This window comes from Chelonia mydas, chromosome 2 (assembly GCF_015237465.2).
Source record: "Chelonia mydas isolate rCheMyd1 chromosome 2, rCheMyd1.pri.v2, whole genome shotgun sequence".
NCBI lineage: Eukaryota > Metazoa > Chordata > Testudines > Cheloniidae > Chelonia > Chelonia mydas.
Genome location: NC_057850.1, coordinates 59,602,476 through 59,617,614, shown reverse-complemented (window position 1 = coordinate 59,617,614; position 15,139 = coordinate 59,602,476). Strand labels below are relative to the sequence as shown.

The following is a 15,139-nucleotide window of genomic DNA, read 5'->3' as shown; positions in this document are numbered from 1 at the left end:
TAGATTAATTTCTCTGTATGTGTGTGTATTGGAGAAATATTGTACAAAAATATGGTAATTGAATAGAGGAAAAAAGAGAATATGTGACTTAGCTAATTATAAGGTTTAAAAATGATGACTAAATAATTAGAACTTGCATAAATTTTATAAAGGTAGTTTCTGTAAGTAGAACACAAAATACATCTAAGAACTAATTACAAAGGTTGAAATCTTTATCAGGATTATATGTAAACTAAAAAGTACAACTATCTGTATAATAGTTTTGTTAAAACAAATAGACAAACGTTGAAAGCAAAATATGTAAATGCTACAAATAAAATAAAAGAAAGCAAATGAAAGGATATTAAAATAGAGCTGATGAATATATTTAAAGCATCTTATGTAGAATTAAAAGCTTCAATAAGCTTTTATTTTAGCCAGCTCCTCCTTTTAAAATAATAATTTATTAAGAATTAATAGGAAACTTGTTACAATCTTGTACATTTTCCTGATTTTCAGTTTTCAAGGCAACCTTCTCCTGTCATTCCTGCTCTTCAGAACAAGTCCTTAGAGAAGGAAGAGAGGCCTCCTTCTGTTGAAAGCCGTATGTCTTATTACACGCAAGTATGATTCTTTATATTTCAAACTTAATAATTAGTGTACAAGTGGTAGTGTGTGAAAATATCAGTGATCAGTTACAGTTTTGACAGAACAGCGCAAATAATTTGTGATGCACTTGCCATAGCCAATCCTATACCTGTGACATTTGGTGTGTAAACTTTTTGAATTCTAAAGTATTTTTTTAAAATATTCTCCTCTGTCTAAATTCTTAAATGTATTCTGGATATATTCTTTCTGAAGGGGTCAATACCCCCTTTCTATTTTATGTAAAATATATAGGCAATAACTGAGATGATGGAATGGCTTTATTGCTAAGATAGTGCAGCTTCTGAACTGACATTTGTAAATTCTCAAGTTCTCCCTTGCATCATAGAATCACAGAAATATAGGGCTGGAAAGGACCTTGGGAGGTCATCTAGTCCCTGCACTGAGGCAGGGCCAAATAATCGTAGATCATCCGTGATAGGTGTTTGTCTAACCTGTTCTTAAAAACCTCCAATGCTAAGGATTTCACAACCTCTGTCTCTCAGTCTTCTTTTCTCGAGACTAAATATGCCCAGTTTTTTTTAACCTTTTCTCATAGGTCAGGTTTTTTAAACCTTTTATAATTTTTGCTACTCCCCTCTGGACTCTCTCCAATTTGTCCACATCTTTCTTAAAGCCTGTGCCCAGAACTGCACTCAGTGCTCCAGATGAGGCCTCACCAGTGTTGAGTAGAACAGGACAGTTACCTCCCATGTTTTACATACAACATTCCCTTTAATACATCCCAGAATGAGATTAGCTTTTTTTGCAACTGCATCAGTTTATCCGCCTTTAACCCCCTTATACTTTTCAGCGGTACTACTGCCTAGCTAGTTATTCCCCTTTTTGTAGTTGTGCATTAGAGTTTCTTTCCTAAGTGTAGTACTTTGCACTTGTATTTATTGAATTTAATCTTGCTGAATTTAGACCAATCCTCTAATTTGTTTTAGTCCTTTTGAATTCTAATCCTGTCCTCCAAAATTCTAGCAATCCTTCCCAGATTGGTGTCATCTGCAGATTTTATAAGCATACTCTCCACTCCATTATCCAAATCATTAGTGAAAATATTGAATAGTACTGGATCCAGGACAGATCACTGCAAGAGCCCACCTGATATGTCGCCGCCCCCCCCCCTACCCCCCGCCCAGTTTTACAGCAAACCATTGATAGCTACTCTTTTTAAGTATGGTCTTTCAATCAGTTTTGCAGTAACCTTAGAGTAATTTCATCTAGACCACATTTCTCTAGTGTGCTTATGAGACTGTCATTTGGAACTGTATAAAAAGTCTTTCTAAAATAAAAATATATCACATCTTCAGTTTTCTCTTCCCCCATCCAAGACCAATAACTGTGTCAAAAAAGGAAGTTTAGTTTGACTTAGGTTGCCTTGTCCTGACAAACCCATGTTGATTATTTCTTGTCATCCCACAATCCTCTAGGTGCTTACAAATGGATTGTTTAATAATTTGTTCCAGTATCTTTCCAGGTATCGAAGTTAGGGTAACTGGTGCATAATCCCCTGGGTCCTCTTTGCTCCTCTTCTTAAAGATAAGTTCTGTGTTTGCCCTACTCCAATCTTCTGGGATCTCACCCATCCTCCATGAGTTCTCAAAGATAATCACTAATTGTTCCGAGATTGCTTCAGCTAGTTCCTTAAGTACCCTAGAGTGAAATTTCATCAGGTTATGCAGACTTCAAGACGTTTAATTTATCTATATATTCTTCAACCTATAATTTCCCTATTTTGGCTTGTGTTCATTATCCCGTGTTGTCAATATTAATTTATCTTTTTAGTCAATACTGAAGCATAATAGGCATGAAACTCCTCACCCTTCTTGATGCTGTCTGTTGTTTTCTCTCCTTTCCTGCTAAATAGAGGGCCTACACTTTTCTTCATCTTTCTCTTGCTTTTATTTCTAGAACTTCTTCATATTGCTTTTTATAATCATTGCTAGGTATAACTCATTTTAGGTTAGGCATTCTGATTTTGTTTGTGTTAGCTCATGCTGTTCTTTTGTACTCATCCTTAGCAATTAGTCCATGTGTCGTCTTTTTGTAGAATTCTTTTTTGATTTTCAGGTCATTAAAGAGCTCCTGATGGAGCCATATTGTCTGCTCACTCAAAGAAGAACTTGACATGAATTTTCATGGTTGAGGTAACACTTATCCATGGAGCGATGGTTGCTTTTGTACCCATGTGTTTCAAGGTATAAAGAGAATTGAAAGTTTTAAACTAATTCAGTGTTTAATAGAATATATTTTTCATCAAGAGCTTGGATGCATATTTTCCTGTACAGGTAAGTTATTTCTTAACAGAAAATATCACAGTTTCCTCCTTCACATCTGTCACGGATCCACAGGTCTGATGCTCTTGCACTGATCTGGAACAGTCCATGGGAGGACTCTTTCAATATGTCAACCCCGTTACGGTCACACTCTCACTGGGGCAATCCCCTTGGCTTCACCGCCTCCTGGCACCAAACCTCGGAGCCTTCAGCATTGCTACTTCATGCCATGAGCTCCTTTCAGTGAGTCAACCTGAGTGGGACACCTGAGGGAGACTTACACACCCAACGGGAGCAATGCACCCCCAACTTCACTCCGGAGTGACTCTCAGACAGTGTTGTAAAAGCAGGAGGTTTTATTAGATGTCTGGAACATTGCGTAGAAAATCCTTAGTTAACATGGAGAATAGAAAGTTACAGCATAGTCTACGTGGGTCAGTTCCAGAGCCTTAGCGCCTCTTGAGTCCCAATCCAGAAGCTTCTCTAACAAGTTCTCTGGGACAGGGTCTGTCTTTTATTTATAGGTTTGTGCAGCATCTAGAACAGTTGGGCCCTGATCATAGAATCATAGAATATCAGGGTGGGAAAGGACCTCAGGAGGTCATCTAGTCCAACCCCCTGCTCAAAGCAGGACCTATCCCCAATCAAATCATCCCAGACAGGGCTTTGTCAAGCCTGACCTTAAAAACTTCTAAGGAAGGAGATTCCACCACCTCTCTAGGTAACGCATTCCAGTGTTTCACCACCCTCCTAGTGAAAAAGTTTTTCCTAATATCCAACCTAAACCTCCCCCACTGCAACTTGAGACCATTACTCCTTGACCTGTCCTCCTCTAGAACCATCCTCTCTGGAACCCCCTTTCAGGTAGTTGAAAGCAGCTATCAAATCCCCCCTCATTCTTCTCTTCCGCAGACTAAACAATCCCAGTTCCCTCAGCCTCTCCTCATAAGTCATGTGTTCCAGACCCCTAATCATTTTTGTTGCCCTTCGCTGGACTCTCTCCAATTTATCCACATCCTTCTTGTAGTGTGGGGCCCAAAACTGGACACAGTACTCCGGATGAGGCCTCACCAATGTCGAATAGAGGGGAACGATCACGTCCCTCGATCTGCTCGCTATGCCCCTACTTATACATCCCAAAATGCCATTGGCCTTCTTGGCAACAATGGCACACTGCTGACTCATATCCAGCTTCTCGTCCACTGTAACCCCTAGGTCCTTTTCCGCAGAACTGCTGCCTAGCCATTCGGTCCCTAGTCTGTAGCTGTGCATTGGGTTCTTCCGTCCTAAGTGCAGGACCCTGCACTTATCCTTATTGAACCGCATCAGGTTTCCCAATCCTCCAATTTGTCTAGGTCCCTCTGTATCCTATCCCTGCCCTCCAGCGTATCTACCACTCCTCCCAATTTAGTATCATCCGCAAATTTGCTGAGAGTGCAATCCACACCATCCTCCAGATCATTTATGAAGATATTGAACAAAACCGGCCCCAGGACCGACCCCTGGGGCACTGCACTTGACACCGGCTGCCAACTAGACATGGAGCCATTGATCACTACCCGTTGAGCCCGACAATCTAGCCAACTTTCTACCCACCTTATAGTGCATTCATCCAGCCCATACTTCTTTAACTTGCTGGCAAGAATACTGTGGGAGACCGTGTCGAAAGCTTTGCTAAAGTCAAGAAACAATACATCCACTGCTTTCCCTTCATCCACAGAACCAGTAATCTCATCATAGAAGGCGATTAGATTAGTCAGGCATGACCTACCCTTGGTGAATCCATGCTGACTGTTCCTTATCACTTTCCTCTCGTGTAAGTGCTTCAGGATTGATTCCTTGAGGACCTGCTCCATGATTTTTCCGGGAACTAAGGTGAGGCTGACTGGCCTGTAGTTCCCCGGATCCTCCTTCTTCCCTTTTTTAAAGATTGGCACTACATTAGCCTTTTTCCAGTCATCTGGGACTTCCCCCGTTCGCCACGAGTTTTCAAAGATAATGGCCAATGGCTCTGCAATCACATCCGCCAATTCCTTTAGCACTCTCGGATGCAACTCGTCCGGCCCCATGGACTTGTGCACGTCCAGCTTTTCTAAATAGTCCCTAACCACCTCTTTCTCCACAGAGGGCTGGCCATCTACTCCCCATGATGTGATGCCCAGCGCAGCAGTCTGGGAGCTGTCCTTGTTAGTGAAGACAGAGGCAAAAAAAGCACTGAGCACATTAGCTTTTTCCACATCCTCTGTCACTAGGTTGCCTCCCTCATTCAGTAAGGGGCCCACACTTTCCTTGGCTTTCTTCTTGATAGGGACTTCTAGATATTACCACATTACAAATAAATGATGTTGATGATTTTAGTATGTGTTTAAACAGCAGATTTTTTTAAGAAATAGAGATGACTAGAGACTGTCAGATTGTCGTTCTCTCTCCCTCATTCTGCCAGGAGTTTCAGTATGATCAGGCACCAGATATTTTTAGGTTCACTAGATTTTAATTTCTCATCTGTCTGAAGTGCTTGCTTACTGTTAAGTATAAAAATGACATATTTGTTATATTTGCTAGGATATGCCACAATCCAGGGCTCTGTCTCCTCCGGTCCCTGCTAGAAGAAACCAGATGCGTGCATATGGTTGGTATTCTCTTTATTCCATGATAGCATAACTAATACACGCCTTTATATATGTTAATCTCCTCTTCCTCTGTTGTCTTCTTTTCTGATATTGACTGTAATTATCTTGTGGAGAGAAAAACTCCAGACACTTTTAGATGCCAAAGATATCAGCAAATACTTTTATTTGAATTTTTTTCCAACAAAAACTTTTTTCACATACCCTAGTGGAAAAATTATTGATCTTTTGTTTTCAGATATTGGCAATTATATTTGAAAAATCACCCTTAATTTAAAGAAGTTTAAATTGTGCTGTAGTGTTCTGTTTTCAACAGAAGTCTCATGTAAGAAAATGCATTTGTTTGCATGGCATTAGCACATTAATATTAATCATGCTTCTGCTTTAGGGTAGTGCATGATATGAGTATAACTAGGGCTACTGTTATGAAATAAAGAAAATAAATTTGTGCTGGTTATAAGGAAATTTTCTTGGTAGTGAGGTCAGTTAGACCAGTGGTTCTCAACCTTTCCAGATGACTGTACCCCTTTCAGGAGTCTGATTTGTCTTGAGTACCCCCAGTTTCATCTCACTTAAAAACTACTTGCTTACAAAATCAGACATAAAAATACAAAAGTGTGTCAGCACACTATTACTGAAAAATTGCTTACTTTCTCATTTTTACCATATAATTATAAAATATATCAATTGGAATATAAACATTGTACTTATATTTCAGTGTGATACTTGATCCTGTTTTTACTTGTGAGCCTTGTCTCACAAGTCCCGCCACCTGTGGCTGAAGCATGTAACTTAGCTTTGTTGGGGGGCCCCTATAGCGTGGGGCTCCGGACAGTTGCCCTGCTTGCCTCCTCCTGATGCTGGCCCTGCATTTGCAACCCCCCTAAACCCATCCCATGACCACTCTCAGGGCTGCAAGCCCCAAGTCGAGAAACACTGATCTTGATGAGTTGAGTACCCCCTGGAAAACTTTTGAGTACCCCAGTGGTACATGTACCTCTGGTTGAGAACCACTGGGTTAAAAAGTGGGACTGTCTTCCAGTGGAAGTGCTAGAATTCTTATTTGGGACAGTTGCAACTACAGCGAGCAAAGCACTCCAGAATTACTGTAGGGAACAGTCCTCCACTGGCAGAAGTAGACTAGACTATCTAATAGTGAGTAGGGCTTTTCATTTATGATTTCTGTCGTTCTTGTTCCCAATACATTTCTCCATTTATAAACTGTATATTTTCTCTTCTTCTGAGTTCTATAAAATTTGGAGTCCCTGGGACAGATTCTGTTGCCCTGCACCTTGTGCAATCATTTACAACGGCAAAAGTGGGTATGAATTGATACTATTTCATTTGATATCATTTTACAACTAATTTGCCATGGTGTAAATGACTTACACAAGTGTAGCCCAGTAGAGAATTTGGCCCATTATGTGTAAGATCACATAATTTTGCAGGTGGAAGGATTAAAAATAGTTTAAGAACATGTCTAAAATCCCTCTAAAATCTGTTTTTCTATAAAAACGGAGGCATATGTAGAGTACAAGGTGGTCTGATAAGGTTCTTGTTTGAGATGAGCTGTGTAACTCACTGTGGTTTCACCACTTGAGTAATGTAGCTGTGCCAAACTCAAGCCAATAATCATTTTGTAACCACATCATACTTTGTACATATGTATTGGGGGAATGTCTACACTACAAGTGCTACAGTGGCACAGCTGCGGCTACATTGCTGTAGTGTAGAGACTTAGTACATTGACAGAATGTTTTTTTCCATTACTGTAGTAAATCCAACCCCTCAAGAGATGGTAGCTAGGTTGACAGAAGAATTCTACTATTGACCTTGCTGCATCTATAGTGGGGGTTTGGTTGACTTAACTATATCACACAGGATATGAAATTTTTCATAGTATTGAGCAATATACTAGATCAGACCTCATTCAAGAGCTAGCTCTGAAAAGCTCTGTTCTCTCTCCCTTTGTTTTGTCACTCCACTGTTCTCCTTTACAATTAGCAGTCTTTACTCATGTTATGTATATACATTCTGTTATAAGCTACTCACTGCAAGGACACTTTTTTTACTTTATATTAAGAGCACAGGGCCGCATTTTAAAATTTTAAAAGATATGTAGGTGCCTAGAGATGCAGATAGGAGCTTAGTGGTATTTTCAGACACATGTGGTTGTAATGGGGATTAGGTGCCTTGGTCCCTCTCTGTATCTCTAGGTGCCTGAATGCCTTTAAAAATCTGGTCCATAGTCTTTTACAGCCTGCTGACATTTTTACTTTGATCAGATCAGATCAGGTAGGCAAATAAGACACAACATAAAGAGGAAGGCTTTAAGAGCTGGTTTGCAACTTTTAGTAGCTAACCATAGTAATAGGGGTTTGATTGGGTCCAGTGTAGAGGAACACCAAATGAGAGCGAATGCTATCCTTATCCTAGCCCTGACCAGAAGGTTCAACCCAGCCCTCATGTGAGAAATGAAGATACATAGGAACTAATGCTTGTGGTTGAGACCTCATGCTAATGCTTGAGACTTAATGACCATGCACCTTAGCTGCAAGCAGTGTATGGTCAAGTATTGCAGCCTTCTGGGCTCCATTCTCAGATTTGTCCCAAGAGTTGGGCCCTAGCATGCCATGAACCGAACACCTCTACATGTGGCAAAATTCCTTCCTGAGCAGAAAAAGAGAGTTTGGCCAGATCCACAGCAGACCAGAGCAATCACAGATTTTTTATTTTTTTTTTTTTGGGGGGGGGGAGGATATTCTACAAACTGGATGACCAAGACAGTGACCTTAGCTTAGAAGGAGTCTCATAAACCCCAGGGGATGGCAGAATGAACAAAAAAGCTAATTTTGCCTGTTACCTGTCCAGTGGCAGTCCAAAAGATGGAGACAAGGTCCCAGCCCTCCTGGCACAGCTTCCATGCCCTACCTTTCAAGAACCAGACTCCACATGGAGCAGGGAGGGCATGTCATGGTTAAGAAAGTAGTAGCTGTCCTTTCTCCTAACCCCTAAGTCAATCAGGATGCTGCGGGGAACTGTTGCTTGCTGGTCTGATCAAATTGTGTCTCCATCCACCACCCCCTTGCTTATACAAGATGGGACATTTCTGATTGTTAACCTTGGATGCCTCTTACAACTCTGTAATCTGGTCCTTGGGATATTTCTAAATAGAAGATCTATACTAATTTAAAATGTATCAAAGGCTGCATCTTGATCATGGTGATATAATCACTAGTACTGTAGATGAAAGCCTCTGCTGTTGCATGGGGGTAATCATAAAGTCATATTTGTAAAAAAGCCAATAATGGCTGAGAACTTAAATATTGGATAGACTGTGAAGCCCAGTGATGATTGAATCTGGTGATATTCTAAATAAAAAGAGCTCTCAACAATGCTTGTAACTGTTTCCATCTCTTCACATGGACTCAACAGACATTCTAGTCTTCAGAGTGATGTTTGGTGTTATTGTATGTGCTGGTTATGTTGTGAGGGTGGTTGTGTTGATTTATGTTTCGGGAGGATTGCACTGGGACTTTTGTGTTGGCTTGTGTGTGTGACAAATAAGGGATGTGTGCTGCTTGAGGGACTTTTTTTTTGGATTATTGGGTGTGCTGCTTGTGTTGTGTTGGTGGTTTTGAAGAACTGTGGCAATTGGGCCAGGGAATCCACCATCTGTGCAGCCTCCATCATATAACCAATGAAATAACTGCATGCAAATTAGCTGTAGAATAAGGGTGGTTGGTTGAATTACTTCTGGTATCGCAATGGTCTAGGACTCTTGGGATAGCATAGATAGATGCCTTGCTGTGGCGTGTGTGTAATTTATACAGTCAGAATGACTGGGTACTTAAAAATTGGACAGTAACAGACTTCAAAACCCAGTGATGATTGAACCTGGTAGTATTCTGAACAAGAAGTGCTCTTGACCATGCTTGTAGCTATTCCCGTAGCTTTGCACTGACTCTACAGACATTTTAGGCTTCAGAGTGACATACAAAGTGACATTTCTACATTTTTATTTTATGTATTATCTTAGTTTTAACAACCATCAACATATTTTTACACTTTAGATTTCTGAAGTGTCCAAAACAAACACAGTGTTCCTCTATCACTTTTTTTTTTTTTAAATTATCAATGTTAAATTCCAGAGGAAAGAAAGAATGTGATAAATGAGCTGTCAGAGATGAGGAAACAGCTCCGAAGTGAAGAGCGGCGACTTCAGGAACAATTGCTCAGTGTAGCCAGTGATGATGATGTAGCCACTACAAGGTGAGATTTTTTTAAAAACACACTTCTAAAGCCAGTTCTCACACTATGCCTAAAGCTATATTAGCCTGCCAGAACACACTTGAGCAAAAGCAAAAATATGAAAACACAGGATTAAACTTGCATACAAAATGTTCAAACTCTTTTATAATACAGCATTACGTTGTTGAGCATGGCACCCTGCAAAATGCATAATTTAGGCAGTTCTGTATTCTGTGGCCCATGCTTACAGGATAGGGAACTCTATCCTGGGAAGCAGTGAATATAAAAGAGACTCGTGGGTCAGAATGAATAATCAGCTGAACATGAGCTTCCAGTGTGGTGATGTGGCCAAAAGGGCTAATGCAATCCTTGGACGTATAAATGGCAACATCTGGTAGGATAACAAGAGGTTCTATTACCCCTGTATTTGGCACTGGTGTGACCACTGGTGGAATACTGTGTCCAGTTTTGGTGTCCAAAATTCAAGAAAGATGTAAATTTCAGAGGGTTCAGAGAAGTGCCACAACAATTAAACAGTTGGAAAACATGAGCTATAGTGAAAGACTCAAGGAGCTTAATCATAGAATCATAGAATATCAGGGTGGGAAGGGACCTCAGGAGGTCATCTAGTCCAACCCCTTGCTCAAAGCAGGACCAATCCCCAACTAAATCATCCCAACCAGGGCTTTCTCAAGTCTGACCTTAAAAACTTCTAAGAAAGGAGATTCCACCACCTCCCTAGGTAACGCATTCCAGTGTTTCACCACCCTCCTAGTGAAAAAGTTTTTCCTAATATCCAACCTAAACCTCCCCCACTGCAACTTGAGACCATTACTCCACGTTCTGTCATCTGTTACCACTGAGTACAGTCTAGATCCATCCTCTTTGGAACCCCCTTTCAGGTAGTTGAAAGCAGTTATCAAATCCCCCCTCATTCTTCTCTTCCGCAGACTAAACAATCCCAGTTCCCTCAGCCTTTCCTCATAAGTCATGTGTTCCAGTCCCCTAATCATTTTTGTTGCCCTCCGCTGGACGTTTTTCAATTTTTCCACATCCTTCTTGTAGTGTGGGGCCCAAAACTGGACACAGTACTCCAGATGAGGCCTCACCAACGTTGAATAGAAGGGAACGATCACGTCCCTCGATCTGCTGGCAATGCCCCTACTTATACATCCCAAAATGCCATTGGCCTTCTTGGCAACAACGGCACACTGTTGACTCATATCCAGCTTCTCGTCCACTGTAACCCCTAGGTCCTTTTCTGCAGAACTGCTGCCTAGCCTGCCTAGTCCCTAGTCTGTAGCAGTGCATGGGATTCTTCCGTCCTAAGTGCAGGACTCTGCACTTGTCCTTGTTGAACCTCATCAGATTTCTTTCAGCCCAATCCTCTAATTTGTCTAGGGCCCTTTGTATCCTATCCCTACCCTCCAGCGTATCTACCTCTCCTCCCAATTTAGTGTCATCTGCAAACTTGCTGAGGGTGCAATCCGCACCATCCTCCAGATCATTTATGAAGATATTGAACAAAACCAGCCAGAGGACTGACCCTTGGGGCACTCCGCTTGATACTGGCTGCCAACAAGACATGGAGCCATTGATCACTACCCGTTGAGCCCGACAATTTAGCCAGCTTTCTATCCACCTTATCGTCCATTCATCCAGCCCATACTTCTTTAACTTACTGGCAAGAATACTGTGGGAGACCGTGTCAAAAGCTTTGCTAAAGTCAAGGAACAACACATCCACTGCTTTCCCCTCATCCACAGAGCCAGTTATCTCGTCATAGAAGGCAATTAGATTAGTCAGGCATGCCTTGCCCTTGGTGAATCCATGCTGACTGTTCCTGATCACTTTCCTCTCCTCTAAGTGCTTCAGAATTGATTCCTTGAGGACATGCTCCATGATTTTTCCAGGGACTGAAGTGAGGCTGACAGGCCTGTATTCCCCGGATCCTCCTCCTTCCCTTTTTTAAAAGATGGGCAGTACATTAGCCTTTTTCCAGTCGCCCGGGACCTCCCCCGATCGCCATGAGTTTTCAAAGATAATGGCCAATGGCTCTGCAATCACATCCGCCAACTCCTTTAGCACTCTCGGATGCAGCGCATCCGGCCCCATGGACTTGTGTTTGTCCAGCTTTTCTAAATAGTCTCGAACCACTTCTTTCTCCACAGAGGGCTGGTCACCTCCTCCCCATGCTGTGCTGCCCAGTGCAGCAGTCTGGGAGCTGACCTTGTTCGTGAAGACAGAGGCAAAAAAAGCATTGAGTACATTAGCTTTTTCCACATCCTCTGTCACTAGGTTGCCTCCCTCATTCAGTAAGGGGCCCACACTTTCCTTGACTTTCTTCTTTTTGCTAACATACCTGAAGAAACCCTTGTTGTTACTCTTAACATCTCTGGCTAGCTGCACATCCAGGTGTGATTTGGCCTTCCTGATTTCAGTCCTGCATGCCCGAGCAGTATTTTTATACTCTTTCCTGGTCATTTGTACAATCTTCCACTTCTTGTAAGCCTCTTTTTTGTGTTTAAGATCAGCAAGGATTTCACTGTTAGGCCAAGCTGGTTGCCTGCAATATTTACTATTCTTTCTACACATCGGGATGGTTTGTCCCTGTAACCTCAATAAGGATTCCTTAAAATACAGCCAGCTCTCCTGGACTCCTTTCCTCCTCATGTATACTCCTCAAGAATACTGTGGGAGACCGTGTCAAAAGCTTTGCTAAAGTCAAGGAACAACACATCCACTGCTTTCTCCTCATCCACAGAGCCAGTTATCTCGTCATAGAAGGCAATTAGATTAGTCAGGCATGCCTTGCCCTTGGTGAATCCATGCTGACTGTTCCTGATCACTTTCCTCTCATCTAAGTGCTTCAGAATTGATTCCTTGAGGACATGCTCCATGATTTTTCCGGGGACTGAGGTGAGGCTGACCGGCCTGTAGTTCCCAGGATAATCCTTCTTCCCTTTTTTAAACGTGGGCACTACATTAGCCTTTTTCCAATCTTCTGGGACTTCCCCCAATCGCCATGAGTTTTCAAAGATAATGGCCAATGGCTCCGCAATCACATCTGCCAACTCCTTTAGCACTCTCGGATGCAATGCGTCCAGCCCCATGGACTTGTGTACGTCCAGTTTTTCTAAATAGTCCCGAACCATTTCTTCCTTCACAGAGGGCTGGTCACCTCCTCCCCATGCTATGCTGCCCAGTACAGTAGTCTGGGAGCTGACCTTGTTTGTGAAGACAGAGGCAAAGAAAGCATTGAGTACATTAGCTTTTTCCACATCCTCTGTCACTAGGTTGCCTCCCTCATTTAGTAAGGGGCCCACACTTTCCTTGGCTTTCTTCTTATTGCCAACATACCTGAAGAAACTCTTCTTGTTACTCTTAACATCCCTCGCTAGCTGCAACTCCAGGTGTGATTTAGCCTTCCTGATTCCATTCCTACATGCCCGAGCAATATTTATATACTCATCCCTGGTCATTTGTCCAATCTTCCACTTCTTGTAAGTCTCTTTTTTGTGTTTAAGATCAGCAAGGATTTCACTGTTAAGCCAAGCTAGTCACCGGCAATATTTACTATTCTTTCTATACATCGGGATGGTTTGTCCCTGTAACCTCAATAAGGATTCCTTAAAATACAGCCAGCTCTCCTGGACTCCTTTCCCCCTCATGTTATTCTCCCAGGGGATCCTGCCCATCAGTTTCCTGAGGGAGTCAAAGTCTGTTTTTCTGAAGTCCAGGGTCCATATTCTGCTGCTTTCCTTTCTTACTTGTGTCAGGATCCTGAACTCAACCATCTCATGGTCACTGCCTCCCAAGTTCCCATCCACTCTTGCTTCCCCTACTAATTCTTCCTGTTTGTGAGCAGCAGGTCAAGAAGAGCTCTGCCCCTAGTTGGTTCCTCCAGCACTTGCACCAGGAAATTGTCCCCTACGCTTTCCAAAAACTTTCTGGATTGTCTGTGCACCGCTGTATTGCTCTCCCAGCAGATATCAGGGTGATTGAGAACCAGGGCCTGCGATCTAGTAACTTCCGTTAGTTGCCGGAAGAAAGCCTCGTCCACCTCGTCCCCCTGGTCTGGTAGTCTGTAGCAGACTCCCACCACGACATCACCCTTGTTGCCCACGCTTCTAAACTTAACCCAGAGACACTCAGGTTTTTCTGCAGTTTCATACCGGAGCTCTGAGCAGTCATACTGCTCCCTTACATACAGTGCAACTCCCCCACCTTTTCTGCCCTGCCTGTCCTTCCTGAACAGTTTATATCCATCCATGACAGTACTCCAGTCATGTGAGTTATCCCACCAAGTCTCTGTTGTTCCAATCACATCAAAATTCCTTGACTGTGCCAGGACTTGCAATTCTCCCTGCTTGTTTCCCAGGCTTCTTGCATTTGTGTATAGGCACTTGAGATAACTTGCTGTTTGTCCTGCTTTCTTAATATGAGGCAGGAACCCTCCTCTTTCGCGTTCTCCTGCTCATGCTTCCTCCCGGTATCCCACGTCCCCACTTACCTCAGGGCTTTGGTCTCCTTCCCCCGGTGAACCTAGTTTAAAGCCCTCCTCACTAGATTAGCCAGCCTGCTTCCAAAGATGCTCTTCCCTCTCTTCATTAGGTTGAGCCCATCTCTGCCTAGCACTCCTCCTTCTTGGAACAGCATCCCATGGTCAAAAAATCCAAAGCCTTCTCTCCAACACCACCTGCATAGCCATTCATTGACTTCCACGATTCAACGGTCTTTACCCAGGCCTTTTCCTTCTACGGGGAGGATGGACAAGAACACCACTTACGCCTCAAACTCCTTTATCCTTCTTGCCAGAGCCAGGTAGTCTGCAGTGATCCGCTCAAGGTCATTCTTGGCAGTATTGTTGGTGCCCACGTGGAAAAGCAGGAAGGGGTAGCAGTCCGAGGGCTTGATGAGTCTCGGCAGGCTCTCCATCACATCGTGAATCCTAGCTCCTGGCAAGCAGCAGACTTCTCTGTTTTCCCAGTCAGGGCGGCAGATAGATGACTCAGTCCCCCTGAGGAGAGAGTTCCCGACCACCACCACCTGCCTCCTCCTCTTGGGAGCGGTGGTCGTGGAACCCCCGTTCCTAGGACAGTGCATCTCATGCCTTCCAATTGGCGGAGTCTCCTTCTGTTCCCTTCCCTCAGATGTATCATCATCAATTGAGCTTGTGAAAGAGAAGGTTAAGGATTGACATGGTCGCAGTCTCTAAATACTTAAGTGCGGAAAAGGAAGTTTGATAATAAAGGCAAAAGTATAATAAGATCCCATGGCTGGAAGGTGAAGCAAGACAAATTCAGATTAGAAATAAGGAGCAAATATTTAACAGTAAGGGTAATTAATCAT

General features: G+C 42.7%; 1 protein-coding gene across 22 annotated transcripts in view; it reads left to right on the top strand.

Moving 5' to 3' along the window:
• Window positions 1-15,139, top strand: part of CSPP1 (centrosome and spindle pole associated protein 1) — a 171,108-nt gene that overhangs the window by 105,067 nt on the left and 50,902 nt on the right. For all 22 annotated transcript variants that reach the window (XR_005224296.2, XM_043539532.1, XM_043539538.1 and 19 more), the window contains 3 exons: window positions 499-603; window positions 5,472-5,538; window positions 9,688-9,808. Coding sequence is in view for 21 of the 22 variants with exons in the window: in XM_043539532.1 (XP_043395467.1) it covers window positions 499-603; window positions 5,472-5,538; window positions 9,688-9,808 (293 nt within the window). In the remaining variant the exon portion in view is untranslated. The remainder of the gene's footprint in view (window positions 1-498; window positions 604-5,471; window positions 5,539-9,687; window positions 9,809-15,139) is intronic.